General features: G+C 39.1%; 1 protein-coding gene across 1 annotated transcript; it reads left to right on the top strand.

Moving 5' to 3' along the window:
• Window positions 1-345: 345 nt before the first annotated feature.
• Window positions 346-21078, top strand: LOC138951860 (atrial natriuretic peptide receptor 2-like). Its single transcript, XM_070323453.1, has 11 exons — window positions 346-354; window positions 1658-1729; window positions 6187-6400; window positions 7385-7549; window positions 7955-8177; window positions 9561-9701; window positions 10235-10427; window positions 12622-12811; window positions 13733-13816; window positions 19546-19637; window positions 20980-21078. The coding sequence occupies exons 1-11, from the start codon at window positions 346-348 to the stop codon at window positions 21076-21078; spliced, it is 1482 nt and encodes a 493-aa protein (XP_070179554.1).
• The last annotated feature ends 2399 nt before the right edge of the window (window positions 21079-23477 follow it).

Below are 23477 nucleotides of genomic sequence, written 5' to 3' on the forward strand. Positions count from 1 at the left end.
TAGTGGTAAGGCGTCCGCCCCGTGATCGGGAGGTTGTGGGTTCGAACCCCGGCCGGGTCATACCTAAGACTTTAAAATTGGCAATCTATAGTGGCTGCTCCGCCTGACGTCTGGCATTATGGGGTTAGTGCTAGGACTGGTTGGTCCGGTGTCAGAATAATGTGACTGGGTGAGACATGGAGCCTGTGCTGCGACTTCTGTCTTATGTGTGGCGCACGTTAAATGTCATAACAGCACCGCCCTGATATGGCCCTTTGTGGTCGGCTGGGTGTTAAGCAAACAAACAAACAAACAAAAAATCTTGCCGAGATACATAAAAAGGAAGCTTTTTTTGGTTGCCAAACTATGGCTACAGTAAGTTGGGTGTGGAAGTTCACACACAATTGGGAATATAGTAACTTTAACACAATGGAAGTCGACCAGCTCTTCCATTTGTGATCAAACGCTACCTTAGCCTGTTCTTAGTATACGCTGTAAAGAAAACAAGTCGCGTAAGGCGAAAATACAATATTTAGTCAAGTAGCTGTCGAACTCACAGAATGAAACTGAACGCAATGCAACGCAGCAAGACCGTATACTCGTGGTCCACCGCTCACGGCATAGGCAGTGAAATTGACAAGAAGAGCGCGCGAGCGGGGTAGTGGTTACGCTATGCTGCATAGCACGCTTTTCTGTACCTCTCTTCGTTTTAACTTTCTGAGCGTGTTTTTAATCCAAACATATCATATCTATATATTTTTGGAATCAGGAACCGACAAGGAATAAGATGAAAGTGTTTTTAAATTGATTTCGAAAAAAAAATTTGATAATAATTTTTATATATTTAATTTTCAGAGCTTGTTTTTAATCCGAATATAACATATTTATATGTTTTTGGAATCAGCAAATGATGGAGAATAAGATAAACGTAAATTTGGATCGTTTTATAAATTTTTTTTTTTTTTACAATTTTCAGATATTTAATGACCAAAGTCATTAATTAATTTTTAAGCCACCAAGCTGAAATGCAATACCGAACCCCGGGCTTCGTCGAAGATTACTTGACCAAAATTTCAACCAATTTGGTTGAAAAATGAGGGCGTGACAGTGCCGCCTCAACTTTCACGAAAAGCCGGATATGACGTCATCAAAGACATTTATCAAAAAAATGAAAAAAACGTTCGGGGATTTCATACCCAGGAACTCTCATGTCAAATTTCATAAAGATCGGTCCAGTAGTTTAGTCTGAATCGCTCTACACACACACACAGACACACAGACACACAGACACACAGACACACGCACATACACCACGACCCTCGTTTCGATTCCCCCTCGATGTTAAAATATTTAGTCAAAACTTGACTAAATATAAAAAGTACTGTGTGTGTGTGTGTGTGTGTGTGTGTGTGTGTGTGTGTGTATGTGTGTGTGTGTGTGTCCTTCGCTGAGGGTATGCAATGCCTTGGCTGGTTGACTGTGCCAAAGGCATTGAACTTCTACTTAATTTGTATGTGTTTATTTGCTGTCAGGTCGCTCTCAAGATAATCCAACAGGGCATAATCTCATTCTGTTGTTCTGCCCAATGATGTCTTTGTTTTTTCTGTGAGTTTGCAGCTGTGGAGTCGGATTAATGTTGTCAAACGTAACACATCGATGTGTTTACTTTCTTCTGCAGGATATTATCGAAAACGACGATATTACACTGGACTGGACCTTCAAAGTTAGCCTCGCGACTGATCTTGTCCATGTAAGTAAGTGTTATTTAAAGTGTATCATTAGTTATTATTTGCACACACAACAACAGACCCGTGGTTGACATATATTATATAATAAACGCAAGAGTTGGTCAGACAACATTAAGAATTGGACCCAGCTGAGCTTCCCCGACCTACTGGTGACAGCCCCCGACAGAAATGCATGGAGAAGGGAAACGGGAGGGGCGTGGGAGGGATTCTACAGAACGGATAGATAAATGGTTCGCCGATAGCGATGCTCGGATGAAAGTAAGTTTGTGTGTAATCAAAGTTCACTTTTTAAATGAATGGTTGTCGTATATTCTGGTTAACGGGTACTTTTCTTTAATTAATGTTTACTTTAACGATTATTTTTATTGATGCATAGTTATTTTTCAATTAAAAATCCCACAAAAACTACCACTAAGGCTCCCGATCGCACGGTAAACGTCGTTATCTTAACTAACAAGCTGAGATTTTGGCGTGTACGCCTAATTGGGCCATTACTACAGACATACAGCGATACAATTAGATTGTGACTTCCCACTCCTCTAGTCCAGATTTTGACCTTTTGTTTCGGCGTCGATTTTTTGCTTCTTCCGAAAGCTCGTAGTCGTTTTTTGTATAGTAGACTCATTTCACAAACCTTTTGCATCGACTACAGAGTCACATCGTGTAGACATTTTGAAAGATTCAGTGCTTTATATCTTTCTTTCTTTCTTTATTTGGTGTTTAACGTCGTTTTCAACCATTCAAGGTTATATCGCGACGGAGTGCTTTATATGCTTACGTCAGAAAACCATTACTACTCTCATTTTGAATAAATAGGAAACGACAAAAAGCAAGAAATGTTGGGTTATGAAACGAAAACGAAACAATAATCAATACGTTTAATATATTTCATGTCAATAATTAAACGTTCCATAAATCAATCGTTCTTGTTGTTTGAGTGTTGATTTTGGAACTTAAGCAGTCTATCGGTTTATGTTCTCTTGATGTTTAATTGAAAATCCCACAAAATCACAAAAAAAGGCTCTTGACAATACGGTGAACGTCGACAACTTAAACAAGAAAATGACGACTTCTATTCCTACTCCGCTTTGATCGGATTTTCACCTTTTGTGCTGGCGTCGACTTGATTGCTACGTCAAAAAGCAGAGTTGTCTGCAATGTCTTAAACCTTCTGATCTGAGTCACTTAACTTGATTGTCTGGTTCTGAGTGCATTAGAGGGGCGTTTTAACGTCAATAAAGAAATTCCTAAAACGATTTTGTCGAGGTTTTTATGAGCTGGAGAAGATTTGTCTTTCCTAAAGGCGAGGCAAGGTAACTACACATAGCTGAGCGGAAATTACCATCGGAGACACGTCGTTGTAGCTACAGTCAAATGATAAACTCGGATTTTCGAAAGAAAAAGGTATCCTGTACAGTGTCACCTCTACATGATTACTGGAGAAAGAGAGAGAGAGAGAGAGAGACTCAGACTCAGACTCAGACTCAGAACTTTATTACAAAAGGATAAAGGTTTTAGGCAAAGCCTATTCTTCCAACCTGTCCTTTATACAACACATAAAGACAGACCCACATTGCAAATATAAATTCAATCATATAAAATACAGAAATACATTGTACAGAATGCAACACAATGTGCATTTAAGGAATTACATAAGGAGAACTCAAAAAATTACAAAATTACATTGACATAGTTATACCTTTCATTTGGGAATAAGTTGCTCCGATCAGCTACACATCCGTTAACATTAGTACAAAATGTTTAACAAAATAACAATCGAACAAGACATTTCATTCACGAATGATGTGTGAACGTGACTGTCTCTTAAACATTTTCACTGAAGTTGCATTTCTTATCTGTTGGGGTAAGGAGTTCCAGAGAAACAGAGAGAGAGAGAGAGAGAGAGAGAGAGAGAGAGAGAGAGAGAGAGAGAGAGAGAGAGAGAGAGAGAGAGAGAGAGAGAGAGAGAGAGAGAAAAGATAGAGAGAGAGGGTGGGGGGTGGGGGGTCGACTCCATCATCTCTGCGTATATATACAGTAATTTCAAGAAATGTAGAATTTATGCATTATCATTTTGATCTACTGCGATAATGCTTATTGTCGCGAAGAGCAACACAGTGCAGGTGTACTTTTATTGGTACAAAGTCTCTCATCTACAAACTTGTTCACTACCTCACTGCTTGCCACATCTGGGCCACTTGTTCCTTTCTAGCCGTGCCTGTATAGAATGACATATTTGCACTGGAATGCATCGCGCCTGCATGTAGCAATTTATGAGGAAGAACTGCATATCTCTACTTGTATGCATATCCGGGTCCTCTTTTATCTTGTTCATATGTGTTCGTGGACTGCGACTCCCACCTAAACTCGTAGGCTCAAGTAGGCATTGATGTGTATGCCCCCCCCCCCCCCCCCCCCCCCCCCCCCCCCCTCGCCATTGAGGAAGCATTACTCCGATTCCGAGAGGTCCTCTTTGAAATCCTCTCAGTCCGCCACTACTTTTTATATTTAGTCAAGTTTTGACTAAATATTTTAACATCGAGGGGGAATCGAAACGAGGGTCGTGGTGTATGTGCGTGTGTGTGTGTGTGTGTGTGTGTGTGTCTGTGTGTCTCTGTGTGTGTGTGTGTGTGTAGAGCGATTCAGACTAAACTACTGGACCGATCTTTATGAAATTTGACATGAGAGTTCCTGGGTATGAAATCCCCATACGTTTTTTTCATTTTTTTGATAAATGTCTTTGATGACGTCATATCCGGCTTTTCGTGAAAGTTGAGGCGGCACTGTCACGCCCTCATTTTTCAACCAAATTGGTTGTAATTTTGGGCAAATAATCTTCGACGAAGCCCGGACTTCGGTATTGCATTTCAGCTTGGTGGCTTAAAAATTAATTAATGACTTTGGTCATTAAAAATCTGAAAATTGTAAAAAAAAATAAAAATTTATAAAACGATCCAAATTTACGTTTATCTTATTCTCCATCATTTGCTGATTCCAAAAACATATAAATATGTTATATTCGGATTAAAAACAAGCTCTGAAAATTAAATATATAAAAATTATTATCAAATTTTTTTTTTCGAAATCAATTTAAAAACACTTTCATCTTATTCCTTGTCGGTTCCTGATTCCAAAAACATATAGATATGATATGTTTGGATTAAAAACACGCTCAGAAAGTTAAAACGAAGAGAGGTACAGAAAAGCGTGCTATGCTTCTCAGCGCAAGTACTACCCCGCTCTTCTTGTCAATGTCACTGCCTTTGCCGTGCGCGGTGGACTGACGATGCTACGGTCTTGCTGCGTTGCATTGCGTTCAGTTTCATTCTGTGAGTTCGACAGCTACTTGACTAAATATTGTATTTTCGCCTTACGCGACTTGTTATATTTAGTCAAGTTTTGACTAAATATTTTAACGTAGAGGGGGGAATCGAGACGAGGGTCGTGGTGTATGTGTGTGTGTGTGTGTGTGTGAGTGTGTGTGTGTGTGTGTGTGTGTGTGTGTGTGTGTGTGTGTGTGTGTGTGTGTGTGTCTGTCTGTCTGTCCGTCTGTCTGTGTGTGTGTGTAGAGCGATTCAGACTAAACTACTGGACCGATCTTTATGAAATTTGACATGAGAGTTCCTGGGTATGAAATCCCCATACGTTTTTTTTCATTTTTTCGATAAATGTCTTTGATGACGTCATATCCGGCTTTTCGTGAAAGTTGAGGCGGCACTGTCACGCTCTCATTTTTCAACCAAATTGGTTGAAATTTTGGTCAAGTAATCTTCGACGAAGGCCGGGGTTTGGTATTGCATTTCAGCTTGGTGGCTTAAAAACTAATGAGTGAGTTTGGTCATTAAAAATCTGAAAATTGTTTAAAAAAAATTTTTTATAAAACGATCCAAATTTACGTACATCTTATTCTTTATCATTTTCTGATTCCAAAAATATATAAATATGTTATATTTGGATTAAAAACAAGCTCTGAAAATTAAAAATATAAAAATTATTATCAAAATTAAATTGTCCAAATCAATTTAAAAACACCTTCATCTTATTCCTTGTCGGTTCCTGATTCCAAAAACATATAGATATAGATATGATATGTTTGGATTAAAAACACGCTCAGAAAGTTAAAACGAAGAAAGGTACAGAAAAGCGTGCTATCCTTCTCAGCGCAAGTACTACTCCGCTCATCTTGTCAATTTCACTGCCTTTGCCGTGCGCGGTGGACTGACGATGCTACGAGTATACGGTCTTGCTGCGTTGCATTGCGTTCAGTTTCATTCTGTGAGTTCGACAGCTACTTGACTAAATGTTGTATTTTCGCCTTACGCGACTTGTTTGTTTTTGTGGGGGGGGGGGGGGGGGGGGGGATGCATAACCATTTCCACCGTACATCAACATAACACAAAAGTTCTTTCCTTCATTATTTCACACGTTAAAACTAGTCGTTCCGTCGCTTTTTGTTCAGGGCATGAACTTCCTGCATAACAGCCCGCTGCGCTACCACGGACGACTGAAGAGCAGTAACTGTCTTGTGGACAATCGCTGGACACTTAAGGTGGCGGAATTTGGTCTCCATTCCTTCTTCCCTCCCTCCCAGGCCAATCATGGGAGCGACGACTGCCGACGTTGCAAAAGTATGCGAAGAGATGGGGGTGTTTTCCTGTTGAATGTTTTTTGGGGTGCTGTTTTGTTGCTTGTGTTTTGTTGCTTGTGTTTTGTTGCTTGTGTTTTGTTGCTTGTGTTTTGTTGCTTGTGTTTTGTTGCTTGTGTTTTGTTGCTTGTGTTTTGTTGTTTGTGTTTTGTTGCTTGTGTTTTGTTGCTTGTGTTTTGTTGCTTGTGTTTTGTTAGTGAACACATAGGTATTGATTCACACATTCATTCATACCCCGAGGAGCAATGTGTTCCCTGTTTTATTGTCATTTTGAAATGAAAAATAAGCCCCACCATACCTGTAAGTATCGCCACATCTGTTTTTCCGTCTCTTAGCATGCCGGGTAGGGACCGGATGTCACAGGGGGTGGAGATCGATTTCGAGGAAACTACTGGACCAATCATCATGAAACTTTCCAAAACAACTTTCTCAGATGATATCCTCAGACCATTTTTCCTTTTTTCGATTAATGTCTTTTATGACGTCACATCCGGCTTTAAGTGAAAGTTCAGGCGGCACTGTCACGCCCTCCTTTTTCGATCAAATTGATTGAATTTTTGGTCAAGCAATCTTCGAAAAAGCCCGGACTATGGAATTGCATTTCAGCTTGGAAGCTCAGACATTAATTTGTGAGTTTGGTCATTAAAAATCTGAACATTCTAATGCAAATTAAGATGTAAGAAATCGATCCTGAATTGATTTAATTTAATTTTATTCTTTATCATCTACTTAATGCAAAAACATATTGATTTTTTATGTTCGGATTAAAAACAAGCTCAGAAAGTTAAAAAGAAAACAGCGTGCTTTCCAGTTAAACACAAGCACTACTGCGCTATTCTGGCTTGTCACTTTCAGTTCGCTTTGCACGTAAACGTGTCAGCTGTTTCTTGGCTGCGTTTTTATCGACAAAGCTACATTGTCTTGGTGAAAATATGTAGTGCGTTCAATTTCATTCTGTGAATTTGACAGATTGAATAAATGAAGTAATTTTGCTTAACGTGACTTGTTTCAGGTTTGCTATGGACGGCTCCCGAGGTGTTGCGAAATTCGGTGGACACTGTACCCAAGATGTCAGAATTGGATTTGAAGAGAGCTGACGTGTACAGTTTCTCAATCGTGTTGTTTGAAATTCTCTTCAGATCTTACCCATATGACACTGATTTGATGACACCTACAGGTATGTGTACGGAATTGTATTGCGAGAGAGAGTTTGAAAGAGAGATTTTGAGAGAGAGAGAGAGTGATTTTGAGAGAGAGAGAGAGAGAGAGAGAGAGAGAGAGAGAGAGAGAGAGAGAGAGAGAGAGAGAGAGAGGAATTTTGAGAGAGAAAGAGAGATAGTGATTATGAAAGAGACAGAGAGATTCTCATGTCATTTTCACTTTCCATTCTTAATTACCGATGCAACAGGGAGCAGGCCTTTTATAGCATGGACTCTGTCTTTAGAGCTTTAGAACATGCACATTGCCGTCTATACAAAACAAAAGTATTTAGGCAAGATTTTCGATCGCACAAATCACTAGTTGATTCAGTCACAAACGAACACCTACACCATAAATGAGAGTGTCTCGAATTCGGTCGCAGAAATCATCACACGTATCAAACAAGGCGAGAACCCGCTACTTCGACCCCTGGTGCCCATTGGGGGCACGGGCACGGGCACGGGCACCGGCACCGGCCACAAAGGGCCGGAAGATGTGCCCGCCATCGTGCTCAAACTGATGCAGAAAGGCTGGTCCGAATGTCCGTTGGACAGACCGCTGTTTCCGTCCATCAAGACACGCTTCGCTGCGCTTACCAAGGGAAGGTGAGTTGCACTAGGATGTAACGGTTGTTGTTTGTTTTTGTGGTTTTTTTTTCATATCCCATAACCCTATCTGGCTATTCAGGACCGAGAAAGAAACACGAAACAAGAAAGCGTTTGTTATCTTCAAGTGTCCCCGATTACACGCCTGAATTTATTGGAATGCAGATGGAGATAATTGTGGCAATGTCTCGAAACTGAGGCAACATTGTGACGAAAAGCTACAGCTTTTGACTTTGAAATTCAATTTATCCTCAAACAATAATTGCAGGTTGAAGAGTAAAACAAGTCGCGTGAAGCGATATAAACACATTTAGTCAAGATGTCGGCATAAAGGGAACAGATTAAAACACAAAAAAACAGTCTTCACCGAGACTATATCAAAATAGTCTCGACTAACCACACGAAAAAAACAAGACTAGTCACGCTCGTCACCGCGTAGCGCGCGAACGCAGTACTTATTTTCTTATTTCTTATTTTCTTTAATTCTGAGCACATTGTTACTGTAAACATGACATATGAATATGTTTTTGAAATCAGGAGAAATTGAGGAATACGATGCAACTATTTTTAAATCTGCTAGTAATAATTCGATTTTAATCACAACTTTAATGAGCTGACTTATTAACTAATTAATACGCTACCGAGCTGACATTCAATCCCATAGTCCGGACTTTGTCGAAGATTACTTGACCAAAATTTCAATTAATTTGATTTGGAAAATGAGGGCGTGACAATGCGGCCTCAACTTTCATAAAAAGGCGGATATGACGTCATCAAAGATATTTATCAAAAAAATTGAAAAAGTATCTGGGGATATTATACCCAGGAACTTTCATGTGAAATTTCATGAAGATCGGTCCAGTAGTTTTCTCTGAATCGATGTATACACACACACACACACACATACCACACATACACACACACACACACACACACACACACACACACACACACACACACACACACACACACACACACACACACACATACATCACGACCCTCGTCTCGATTTCCCGTCTATGTTAAAACATTTAGTCAAAACTTGACTAAATGTAAAAAAGACTTAAATGGAACGTTTATTTGTGGACAAAGCGAAAGTATCTAAAAGAACTTCGACCTATCGGCTTTTAAACTGGACAAAAGCTCAACTTAAAAAAAAATGTGTAGTGTTGATTTTATAACGTTACCTACGTCCTGTACATAAACAATACGTATGTGTGCGTGCGTGCGTGCTTTTGTATGTGTGTGTGCGCGTGCGTGTGTGCGTGCGGGCGTACGTACGTGCGTGCGGGCGTGCGTGCGTGCGTGCGTGTGTGTGTGTGTTTGTGCCATATGACCTGACCTAACCTGACCTAAGCTAAAGTGCACGTGCTTGTTCCACAGAAGAACAGGGATTGTGGACAACATGCTGGCGTTGCTGGAGAAGTACGCCAACAACTTGGAGGACATCGTCGAGACACGCACACGGGAACTGGTCGACGAGAGGAAGAAGTCCGACATGCTGCTCTACAGAATGTTGCCAAGGTAACGCTTAAAGAAGTCTGAACTTGCAAAACAAATGTGAATCTGAACCATTCTCGAACTTCCCTTCAATGATGAAGCCACAATAGACAGGAATTTAACGCGAGTAAACTCGTGGCCCGTCATGAAAGGGTTTTAACACTCATCTTTTTATCGATACAAATAACGTTTCTTGGATTACTTTGTCCAATGGACTTTAATTTTGACACACACACACACACACACACACATACACACACACACACACGCACGCATGTACGCACGCACGCTCGAACGCTTGGTCGCACGCACGCACGCACTCACACACACATACACACACACAGACAGACACACAGACACGCAGATTCACACACACACACACACACACACACACACACACACACATACACACACACACACACACACTCACACAGATTTACACACACACACACACATACATACACACACACATACACACATACGCATAGGCCTACACAAACACACATGCCTCATAACTTTAGCTTACTTCAAAAGCATCATCCAAACCACGTTGTCAGGGTTGTAGCAGAGAAGCTGAAGAACGGACAGACCGTGCCAGCAGAGCTGTACGAGGGGGTGACCGTCTTCTTCTCTGACATTGTGGGATTCACGTCCCTCGCCTCTGCAAGCTCCCCGTTTGAAATTGTGGACCTTCTCAACGATCTCTACACCAACTTTGACTCCATCCTGTCTCAGCATGATGTCTATAAGGTCAGTGTAACTTGATGGCTACGGTAGCTCAGTTGTATAAACCACTGGACTTATGACCCAGTTTCAGGGGTTTCAGGTTCGACTCCGGGCTTTAACAGACACGGGTCAATTATATGTGCAAACTCAGAAACCGGTGGTTTTTTTCTGCCAGAATAGTTGGTTGGTTGAATATTGTTGTTTATCGTCTCTTCAGACAGATTCTGCTAGAAGTGCAGGTTGATGATAACACCTAAACACGCACAATATCTGGGTAGCGCGACTCTGTTGCTGCTAGCTCTCCTCTTGGAAGTTGCGTCCCGAATTTCTCAGCGATGGAACATTTAAGTAAAGAACATGACTGTGCACTGTGCTGCGCTGCGAAAAAATTTGATTCTTTGTATTTTATGCAAGCATGTATAATTATGTGCTCTTTGATGAGTATTTTCCTTTTCATCTGAGACAAATTGTATTAGTTGTATATATCGTGTTGTGTTTTTGATTGAACTTGTAAATTGAACTTGTAAAGCGCTTCGAGCTGTGGAGAAGCGCTATATAAATGTCCATTATTATTATTATTATTTAAGTTATTGAGACATCCCAGTGCACTAAGGGATTTATAGAGCAAATCGAGAAAATTCATTATTGAACGAAGCGCATAGCGCTGAGTTCAATAATTATTTTCGAGATTTGGTCTATAAATCCCTTGGTGCACTGGGATTGTTTCAATAACGAGATTGTCGGTACCGCCAGAGAAAAAAGAAGATACAACACGCACATTTTGCTACGCGCATTTTAATAGGCATAACTATGATTGTGTGGTCGAGGTCTACATCTGTGTGGGCTGTCTCAAGTGTGTCGTGCTTTCGTCACACGCAAACTCTTGTTTTAATTTCTGTTGGTAAATTCCAGTGTAGCGTTAAGCTAAACAGTGATGATCTTTCAGAGAGACCTCATTTGAACTCAGAGAAAGGACTGTGTTCTTAGTTATTTGCGATTCGAAACCTCCAGTCAAGCTTCGACGGATTGACTGTGCAGAGTGACTCCCCTTGAATTGTTGACCCCCTTGACCCCCAAGGTCGACGGTTAGCACATTTTCAAAATAAATGTGGCATGTTTCTCGTGTGGTATCTTCACTCATCGGGGAGTCTGGTACTAAATATGAACGGTAAGAATGCTCTGAACCCTACACGTATTATATCCCCATCGTTTTATCGTTCACATTTGCCCAACATGTTAATTTGCTGAGCGGGGTTTATGTCGTCTGCTAGGCTATGGCAATCGAACCACTGTGCGACAGTCTCATTTCAAAAACAAAAATTGCTCGTCACGTTGCACTGAGTCTGCACGCATGAGGCAGGGTGGTAATAAGTCTTATATATGGTAAGACCGTTCTAAACACAACACGTTTTCGATTCCGATTGTTCTTGCCTTGAAATAATAATTCGGAAAACATTCATTTACTGAACAGATGCAGTCGTATTTCAGTGTAGTCTGCTACGAAATGCTGATCTAGCCGGAATAACACTTGTTTTCTCTTAGCTGCTGGGAATTGTATATACTAACTCATCATTTGGTAATGTGGATAATAAGCTACATGCCACTAACACAGCATAATTATGAGAAGAATCTTTGCAAGTCGAAACTGAAAAATTAGACACAGCGGGTTCTATTTTTAGATCAGTGGCAACTGTGGCACAGGCACATGCAATCTGTCAGAAAAAACCCACTTCTGCTTTAATTGAGAAGCAGGAAATTTATGGTCATTGGTATTGTGGAGAATATAAGCTACATGTCATTAATTAATTCTGAGGATGAGAGTACAGTCTCGCTTAGGCAAAGGGCGGAAGAATACGCTTTGTGGAAAAGTTAGCGCACTCCAAGAGTGCGCTAACAGTTTTAGCGCATCACCATTAGCCAATCAACTGGTTTACATCAGTCATGTGACACCAGTACTTACTCACAATTATTATCATTATTATTATTATTATTATTATTATTATTATTATTATTATTATTATTATTATTATTATGAAAAATGGAAATGGACGTATTATCTGCGGTCAACGGTTCCTTCCTTCCCGAGTATACAGTCCTGCCACAGATCTGTCAAGACTTTTGTATAATGCAATAAAAGGATCTGTTCACTCATCAACAACATCATCGTTTGTTTTGGGGCAGAATCACATCATTTGTTTTCCTCCTCCTTTTCCTCTAGGTGGAAACTATTGGGGATGCCTACATGGTTGTGAGCGGAGTTCCAGAACGAAACGAAAATCGTCACGTGAGCGAGATTGCCAACGTGGCGCTCGACTTTCTCAGTTCCATCGGCTCCTTCCGGGTCGTGCACCGTCCCGGCATGCAACTGTCTCTGCGAATTGGGATTCACACTGGGCCATGCGCTGCTGGTAAGAAAAATTAAAACACCCCCCATCCCCTCTCTCTCTTTTTATAATTAAGTCAAAAAGTATATGTATACGTCTCAGGAGCAAATATAAACATAAACATCCTCATGTTTGCACCAGAAACAGACTTGCCAAGTCTCTCTAACAAGTAGTATTATAGATACGTAAATTGAACGAGGCTGATATGCTTGCCCTCTCAATACTGTATTCTTTGAAACGAAGCAAAATTTAACTGACATATAATTATTTAACCAAAATGAGCCTCTTTAAAGTCCGAGCTTCTTAGAAATATCACAAAGCAAACAGTAATCAGAAGAGAAATCAGGCAAAAAATTCCCGCCACCCCTTCTCCTACAGCCTTTCATTATATACAGACTGACAGATGCACTACAGTAATTGCACGAGCAATCATTCAATGATGATATGACTAAGTCACGGAGACAAATTTTAATCTGAAAGTTATTTGTCATTTCCTTGGTAAACATGCATGAGAAGTGACTATCGAATTTTAATTCGAAAGTTATTTGTCATTTCTTTGGTAAACATATATAAGAAGTGACGTTCTAAATTTAATTTGAAAGTTATTTGTCATTTCCTTGGTAAACATACATAAGAAGTGACGTTCAAATTTTAATTTGAAAGTTATTGGTCATTTCCTTGGTAAACATACATAAGAAGTGACGTTTGAATTTTAATTTGAAAGTTATTGGTCATTTCCTTGGTAAACATACATAAGAAGTGACAGAACGTTTTGTTCCATTGTACGCATTGTAACGTCTTCTCTTACTTGATTTCGCTTTAACGTCAGTTTTTTAATTTTAATTTTTGAAAACAGGGTCAAGCAGTGAGGTTTTGGTTTATTTAGTTGTTGCCGAATCTAAGTAAATGTTAGCATCCAAGAAGAATGACAATTTTTGTGCGCAGGGGTGGTGGGACAGACGATGCCGCGGTATTGTCTGTTTGGAAATACGGTAAATGTGGCTTCAAGAATGGAATCCACCGGATCAGGTGAGCATTTGATAAGCTGAAATCATTCAAAGTAGCGTATTGTTGGTTATTTAGAACAATCATTGATGATTTTTACATTTAGTCAAGTTTTGACTAAATGTTTTAACATAGAGGGGGGAATCGAGACGAGGGTCGTGGTGTATGTGTGTGTGTGTGTGTGTCTGTCTGTCTGTCTGTGTGTGTGTGTGTGTGTAGAGCGATTCAGACTAAACTACTGGGCCAATCTTTATGAAATTTGACATGAGAGTTCCTGGGTATGATATCCCCGGAAGTTTTTTTTCATTTTTTCGATAAATACCTTTGATGACGTCATATCCGGCTTTTTGTAAAAGTTGAGGCGGCACTGTCACACCCTCATTTTTCAATCAAATTGATTGAAATTTTGGCAAAACAATCTTCGACAAAGCCCGGGGTTTGGTATTGCATTTCAGCTTGGTGGCTTAAAAACTAATGAGTGAGTTTGGTCATTAAAAATCGGAAACTTGTAATTAAAAATATTTTTTTTATTAAACGATCCAAAAGCAATTTCATCTTATTCTTCGTCATTTTCTAATTCCAAAAACATATACATATGTTATATTTGGATTGAAAACAAGCTCTAAAAATTAAAAATATAAAAATTATGATCAAAATTAAATTTCCGAAATCGTTTTAAAAACTATTTCATCTTATTCCTTGTCGGTTCCTGATTCCAAAAACATATAGATATGATATGTTTGGATTAAAAACACGCTCAGAAAGTTAAAACGAAGAGAGGTACAGTAAAGCGTGCTATGAAGCACAGCGCAATCGCTACCGCGCCGAACAGGCTCGTCACTTTCATTGCCTTTTGCGCTAGCGGCGGACTACGTTCAGTTTCATTCTGTGAGTTCCACAGCTTGACTAAATGTAGTAATTTCGCCTTACGCGACTTGTTTCTTCTTCATATTAAGTCAAAAGGTATTATCATCTTGCAAATATCCCCTAAAAAGACGCTCCGTTAAAGAGTAACCCGACAAAATATGCAGTTTGGCTTCATGGTATATAGTTAGCCCTTTCTTTGCTACATCTGAATTTGACATCTAAACTTTGATTTTAACGTTGCAATTGTATACAATTCTGCCGTGTATTGGCAGAAGGTAGTAAGTCCAAATTTGGTCAAAATGAGATTTTCGTATTAGCCTAGCACTGAATACAAAGAGAGTTTGAATTCTGATTCAGTGTGAAGCACCTGCTATTCTATGCCTTCAAATTAAATGTGTGTGCTACATTCACCGTTCTCAGTTTCCTGGCTAACATTAAGCCTCAACCTCTCCCATAACCACAAGCTGACAGACCCGAATACTTCCATTTGCTTTGAAACAGCTCTTACCAGGTTTGTTTTTGATTATTAACATGCGCGAGTGTTTATCGAGGGCTCAATGTGTGCATATACTCATGGCAACTCGGTGTGACGTCACAAACATGACGTTTTTTGAAAACAATGCAGTGCGTTCTGGCTGTTAAAAGTCAGATCAATTAAACACAATAACTTTTCTCATTCAAAAAAACGTAAAAAATGCTCCATCCCAAAGTATTTTGAGGGAACCTGTCTTTTACACTTCATTTGTTTTATGTGGGTAGAGTGACGTATAAGGTAACGTCAGAAAAAAACACGCCTTCAGTGTACAAACCAAGAAATGTCTGCAAAAGCCAGGTTATTTCTTCAAATTTGAGTACAAATTTTGGGCACTTTCAACGGTTGATTTTGGTCTCAGACAAGTAGACGCTAGGAGTAATGGAAGAAAATTAGACGTAAACTAGGAGATGTTTAATCCAATTTAAGAAAGAACACCATCATTATGACAAATTACTTGTTAAAACCTTAGCTAATTTTGTCTGTGCTTCAATTCTGGCTCTCTAGTTGCTAGAGTGCACTCGGATTTTTGATTTTATTTATGAAATGATACAAGCGGGCAAAGCGAATTTGAACCTTTGTTGTATCAGCAAAATTGACATTTCGAAAATCACCACGTTAAAATCGAGTTTATTTGTACATGTTTTACTTTAACAAGAAGGGCAAAGCCCATACGACTCACATGCTTTACACATTTTTCCTACCAAAATACATGTGACCTTGACCCAAGGTCAAGGTCATCCAAGGTCATACAACACAAAGCTGTTAATTCAAGACATAGGAAGTACAATGGTGCTTATTGGCTCTTTCTACCATGAGATATGGTCACTTTTAGTGGTTCACTACCTTATTTTGGTCACATTTCATAAGGGTCAAAGTGACCTTGACCTTGATCATATGTGACCAAATGTGTCTCATGATGAAAGCATAACATGTGCTCCACATAATTTTTAAGTTTGAAACAGTTATCTTCCATAGTTCAGGGTCAAGGTCACTTCAAAATATGTATACAATCCAACTTTGAAGAGCTCCTGTGACCTTGACCTTGAAGCAAGGTAAACCAAACTGGTATCAAAAGATGGGGTTTACTTTGCCCTATATATCATATATAGGTGAGGTATTGAATCTCAAAAACTTCAGAGAAAATGTGAAAAATGTGAAAAATAGCTGTTTTTTAGGCAACATTTATGGCCCCTGCGACCTTGACCTTGAAGCAAGGTCAAGATGTTATGTATGTTTTTTGGGGCCTTGTCATCATACACCATCTTGCCAAATTTGGTACTGATAGACTGAATAGTGTCCAAGAAATATCCAACGTTAAAGTTTTCCGGACGGACGTCCGGACGGACGGACGGACGGACGTCCGGACGGACGGACGGACGGACGGACGACTCGGGTGAGTACATAGACTCACTTTTGCTTCGCATGTGAGTCAAAAATGATTGTTCTCAGTAATTAGACACACCTTATTCGTGCATATTTTTTTTAGGGGTTCACCTCCATCTGAGGCTGACATTTTCTGGTTGAATAAGGTTCAAACGGGAACATAAACAGCCTCATAGCAAATGTTTGCACCAAAAATGGACTTGCCCTGTTTCTTTCACGAGTAGCATTTAAGTAATCATGGGGAAGGTCTTCTTTGCAGGTACTGTTCATAGTTTATGCGTGACTTTGTTTTCATTTATCTTTTCTTCCTACGATTGTACAGAGCTTTGAGCTTAAACCCTGGATACATGCGCTTTATACATGCTATGCATTATTATTTATTTACTATTATTATTATTATTTAAGTTATTGAGACATCCCAGTGCACTAAGGGATTTATAGAGCAAATCGAGTAAATTCATTATTGAACGAAGCGCATAGCGCTGAGTTCAATAATTATTGTCGAGATTTGCTCTATAAATCCCTTAGTGCACTGGGATTGTTTCAATAACGATATTGTCAGTACCGCCAGAGAAAAAAAAAGAAGATTCAAAACGCACATTTTGCAACGCGCATTTGGATAGGCGTAACTGTGTGGTCAGGTTTGTGTCAGATCTACTTTTGTGTGGGCTGTCTCAAGTGTGTCGTGCTTTCGTCACACGCAAACTCTTGTTTTAATTTCTGTTGGTAAATTCCAGTGTAGCGTTAAGCTAAAAAGTGATGATCTTTCATAGAGACCTCATTTAAACTCGGAGAAAGAACTGTGCTCTTAGTTAGTGGCGATTCGAAACCTTCATCGAGCTTCGACAGATTGACTGTGCAGAGTTTTGCCCCTTGTCAAGGTCGACGGAAAGCACATTTTCAAAATAAATGTGGCATGTTTCTCGTGTGGTATCTTCACTCATCGGGGAGTCTGGTACTAAATATAAACGGTAAGAATGCTCTGAACCCTACACGTATTATATCCCCATCGTTTTATCGTTCACATTTGCCCAACATGTTAATTTGCTGAGCGGGATTTATGTCGTCTGCTAGGCTATGGCAATGGAACCACTGCACTGACTCGACTGAGTCTTATTTCAAAAACAAAAATTGCTCGTCACGTTGCACTGAGTCTGCACGCATGAGGCAGGTTGGTAATAAGTCTTATATATGGTAAGAACGTTCTAAACCCTACACGTTTTCGATTCCGATTGTTCTTGCCTTGAAATAATAATTCGGAAAACATTCATTTACTGAACAGATGCAGCCGTATTTCAGTGTAGTCTGCTACGTGCTGATCTAGCTGCTACGTTATCGGAATAACACTTGTGTTTTCTGTTAGCTGCTGGGAATTGTATACTAACTCATCATTTGGTAATGTGGATAATAAGCTATATGCCACTAACATGGCATAATTATGAGAGGAATCTTCGCAAGTCGAAACTGAAAAATTAGACACAGCGGGTTCTATTTTTAGATCAGTGGCAACTGTGGCACAGGCACATGCAATCAGTCAGAAAAAAACCCACTTCTGCTTTAATTGAGAAGCAGGAAATTTATGGTCATAATCATTGGTATTGTGGAGAATGTTATGCGGATTTTTCTTTCCTAATACTAAAATCCCATATTTTGACTTCAATTATGATTCAGCTATCGGCTGATATTGTCCAAGGCAATTTAGGACAGAAATCAACAGCATGAATTATAATTTCTTTTAATGGCTCCTCGACCTTACACAATGTTGACTCAGGTCATGCATTAATAATATATCTTAGATTCAGTTCTTCACTTCACAACACTATATGGTTATTGTTCATTGATTTTGACATCAATATTATTCTCCGGAAACGTGGCTCCTTGTCATACAATCCCAAATGACGACGATGAAAGTTCTTTAGTTACTTGGAGGTGATGAAACAAATATAAACATGTACTTCCTTATAATGACGACGAAGGATCCATTTACAGTGGATGATCACAGTCTGCAGAGACGACTCTCGACTATCGGTGATGAACCATGTTTACAGGAACCATGATGACGATGAACTCCATGACGACGATGACGTAAATGACGCTTCTAAAACGTAGCTCTGTCGGTGATGTCTTGCTTGTTCGTCTTCCCGTGTACGAACCTGCGATCAAACGTAGAAGCTGTTAAATATCAGACATTCCCTAAATGACAATTTTATCAATATTCATTCTACTAATTCTACGACAAAACTAAGTGAAGAAAGAACACATCTACACGCATTCTCTGCGACAAATGAATATGATATCATCTGGTTCGTTCTCGATCGAAATCCACGACTAACTAACAAACTAGTTACCCTTCAAGACGGCGAAACGGGTTCTCCCTCTGGGATAACGGCTTCCTTCTTCTGCAGCGTTAGTAACGTCTAGTTAAGTGCGAGAATCTGGAGCTCTCCGACTTGCCTGGTCTGTTGATCTCAACGGCCTGTTCTTCTACTTCCGGCGTTTCTGTTTCTAAGTAGTTGCTTAGCGATGCACAAACAACTCGGTTGCATAAACAATTCGTCCCTAGGAACTACAAGTTGAAATAATTTAATCAGACACGACATTTCTTTTCCTTCGAAGTCTGCAATAAAAGAAAGAACTGTGGCTGAAAGAAATGACGTACATCTTTCTGACGTAGATAGTCTCGGTAATCTCGGACCCGCGTGACGTGATTATAGTAGTCTCGGCACTCGCGTGTTTCTAATGAGCTAAAAAGAATCAATCCTTTACATAGGCCCCCCCCCTTCTGGATAATTATCCTGGGGAAATTATTCTCATTCGAATAGTGAATTAGACGTATAATTATATAACTTAATCATATAATTGTGGCATACGTTACTCATCCAGTTACAAGTATACAAGTACAGTTACAAAATAAGTATGTGTAAGTTTTTTAACACAGAAAAGTTAAGCTTTTAATTATTTTTTTCAGCTCTGAAAATTCAAGTGAGTGAAGAGACGAAGACGAAGCTGGATGACATCGGAGGCTATATGTTAGCCCACCGAGGAACTATAGATGTTAAGGTACGTATCATCAGAAGACCATCAGCAGGCTGAATGAATTATTCGGTGAACATGAGTTGCATTGCGCCATTGAAAAATCTCTGTTATTTACTGAGCATTGTGAGCACTTAGACAAGTGAATCAATCCTTGTAGCGGTGTAGAACTGGTGAACGACATTTTTGGAACATAAATTTTGTTTTGAGGAGAAGGAGATGGGTGGACGAGTGATCTTGCTTTTGATTGTATTACTCGTATTTGGTGTGATTTTTTTAAAGAATTTGTATGCCATTGTATTCTTCGTTTTGTTTTGTATTGTCTCTCTATCAGAATTGTTATCATTTTAACACTTTCTACCCCACCTATGTTGACCAAGTTTGTTTTTAGCCGAGACCAGCTGTGCTGCAGCAGGTCACTCAGAATTGTAGTAACTGTGTAGAAACTGTGTATCAATACGCTGGAATGCAGGCGTTAGATGGACGTTACAGGAAGCGAATGAAGCTAACAGTCTGAGCGGATATATCCGTACCTGGTCGGATAGAGCCATATGAGTGGGTACGGATATATCCGTAGCTGGGAGACTATGAGTTAATTAGGTGGTTAGACGATTGATGATGCTTGTTTCTGCTGTTGGCCGGTCGGTGTTACTTGACATTAGTTTTTCATCCAATGCTATTATCGTTTTGAAGATGGTTGTCGGGGTGATAATGCGTGTTACGGTAATTCAATCAGTGCCGTTATCATTTTCAAGATAAATCTAAACAACAAAGGGACTGTGGTAAGATGAACAAAGTATAAAAAAAAAGGATTACTGTACTCACCGATACAAGAACGACAAAAGACGATACGAATTTTCGCTTATGAAAGCTTCATCAGGAAAAACAAGAACACAAAAGAAAGCAGACGCGACACGGAACTTTTTGTTGTCTTTTGATTTCTTGTTTTTCCTGATGAAGCTTTCATAAGCGAAAATTCGTATCGTCTTGTGTCGTTCTTGTATCGGTGAGTACAGCCTTTGTTTGTTAACTTTATTTTCAAGATAGTTGACCCGGTGGCAGTGTTTGTTATTGTAATTCTATTTGTGCTGTTATCATTTTAAAGATTGTTGTCATGGTGGTAAGGCTTGTTGTTATATTTCTATACTGTACTGTATGGCAGCTCGCTTTCCCCAGAGAGAAAGCGACCCGAATGTCCATGAGGGTAACCTCACAGGATTATATACAATCTAATCCTTATCCTCATTCTTCCCTCAGCGCTGCTGTCTTTTTTAAGATGGTGGGATACTCGAGTGCTTGTACTTTTCATTAGACATTAGTGTCATTGCTTTTTATCTAATTAACCTTGTTTTTATACATTTCTAAACAGGGCAAGGGGGCTCAGGACACCTACTGGCTGGAAGGGAAAAAAGACTACAGCAAATCCTTGCCTCGAATCGATTCGAACTCTACACCGCTGGAAGACTGACCTCGGTTTGTGTACTTCGGCTGTGCTTCGACCCTGTTTCCGCAGGACACTTCCGGGACCTCTGGACATTTCTCTGCTTCATCTAATGCGTCCGCAGAAAGAGGAGATATGAAAAGAACTTTGCCAAAATCGGGAATGCTTATATAAAAAATATATCTGCCTATAATCGCAAATGAAAAAAAATCAACACTTTATAAAACACACCAAAAAGCAAACACGTGCACATCGGAGTTGTATCCCACAAGCGCAGGAAAAGAAGACGTAAATGTTGTCTTTTATTAATGTATCCTATTTCTCGTTACAGATACTCTTATATTGTGGTCTCAATGAATTAAACGCTTAATCTTCAGTTTTCGTTTGATGAATTTTGGATGCGTCTCAGGTTTTATGAGCTCAACACGACTATCCGATGAGTGTCTTATGAGAAAAGCGGGTAAAGATTGCGCAAAATGAAAAATGTTTAGTTGCTTAGTGTTTGCTTGGTTTTTTTGTTGTGGTTGCTGTTTTATCTCCCTGTTGAATCTGTGTATTTCTGCTTGTAATAGCTTCTCTCTTGTCTGTTTTCCTCTTCGTTTTCCCTTAAGGTGAGGGTGTTCAGATTGAGGCTAGCATGAATGAAAAGCGTGCAAAAGACGAGCGAATGGTCTGTGTCTGTCTTGTTTGGAGTGTGTGTGCTCACGTGGTGTGTTGTAGAAGAAACAGTTCGTGTTTGTATGTTTCGTGTTTAAGATGATGTGAGGAGTTTCAAGAAATTGAAATCGGTCATTTTGAAAGCATGTTGCTGTCTATTGATGTGTTATTAATGTATTATAGTCACTGATTGAAAATTTGTTCTATTATTGCTTATGCCGCGCAGATTTCATGAATTACAGTTGCCTCAGTAAATTTGGGAATGTGCAGAAAAAAAGATGTTTTTCAATATTTGAGACAAAAACAGTTTTCAATTTATTATTTGCAAGACACCTATTTTGACCCTAAGTTGAAAAAATATATTATTGCAGAATGGGGTTTTACTTCATTTGTTCTTCAAAAAATACAAATTCAATGGGTGTGGCTATATTGTTTAATAATGGTTTTGAATTCAAAGTTAAAGATGTTTATAAGGATTTAAATGGGAATTATTTAATGGTGCATATTTATATAATGAATTTGGATGTTTTATTAGTTAATGCATATGGACTAAATAAGGATGACCCTGATTTTTATGTGAAGTGGAATGAAGAAATAGCCCGCTTACACATTTTAAATGTGATGATGGGTGGTAACTGGAATTTAGTTTTGGATCCAGCCAGGGACTATCGTAATTATAAAAGCACTCACAATGATAAAGCAAGAAAAAAAATTGGATACAATAATTTAAGAATATTGTTTGGTGGATATTTGGAGGGAATTTAATCCTGAGTTTCAGCGTTTTACCTGGAGAAGAACTTCTCCATTTCAACAAAGCAGATAAGATTTTGTTCTTATTTCTGAGAGTATTTGTCATAGATATATTTGAACGCTGATATATTGCCTGGATATAGAATAGATCATTCAATAATTACATTGGAATTAACGTTTGGAGAGCATGTAAAAAAACACGTTCCTTTTGGACGTTTGAGGAAACAATGAATACATTAAATGATTTTGGAAATAAATCAGGGTTAAGAATGAATATTGAAAAGACAGCAATTGTTTGGTTAGGATGTTATCGAAATAGTGATGTGAGGTTTATGCTACAACTTGATTATGAATGGAACCTCCCTAAGTTTAAAGTATTGGGCATTTGGTTTACGCGTCTTTTAAAGAATTGTGTACAAATGAATTTTGATTTGCAGTTTCAAGCAGTAAAAAGGTTATTTTTGATTTGGTCTAAGAGATTGATAACCCCTTTAGGTAGAATAGCAGTTTTGAAATCATTGATATTGTCCACACTCGTGTATTTGTGAATGTTGGTGCCCAACCCTTCAGACAGGTTTGTACATTATCTACAAACAATGATTTTTGATTTTGTGTGGAATCAAAAACGTGATCGGATTAGTAGAAAATAAATTTTTTAAAGATCGTGGTCTAAATGTTCCCGACGTTAAAAGTTATATGGCATGGCAGCCCTGAAATTAACCTGGGTAAGAAAAGTTGAGGATTACAGACCACACATGGAAAGATATAACAGTTTCTCCGTACCCTGATGTGGATCAAATTAATGTGTATGGCCCCAGTGTTTATAGTTGAAAACATCACTGTAACAGTGTCTGGAAGGATGTGTTTTGTGTGTAGGAACAATTTCGGTACACAATAGATTTAAAAGCTTCAGAAGAAATATTAGTGGAACCACTTTTTTGGTAATAATAATAATATAATTGGGAATAAGGTTTGTTTTTTCGAGAATTGGTGCGATAAAAAAGTGTATTTTATTGGTC

This window comes from Littorina saxatilis, linkage group LG1 (assembly GCF_037325665.1).
Source record: "Littorina saxatilis isolate snail1 linkage group LG1, US_GU_Lsax_2.0, whole genome shotgun sequence".
NCBI lineage: Eukaryota > Metazoa > Mollusca > Gastropoda > Littorinimorpha > Littorinidae > Littorina > Littorina saxatilis.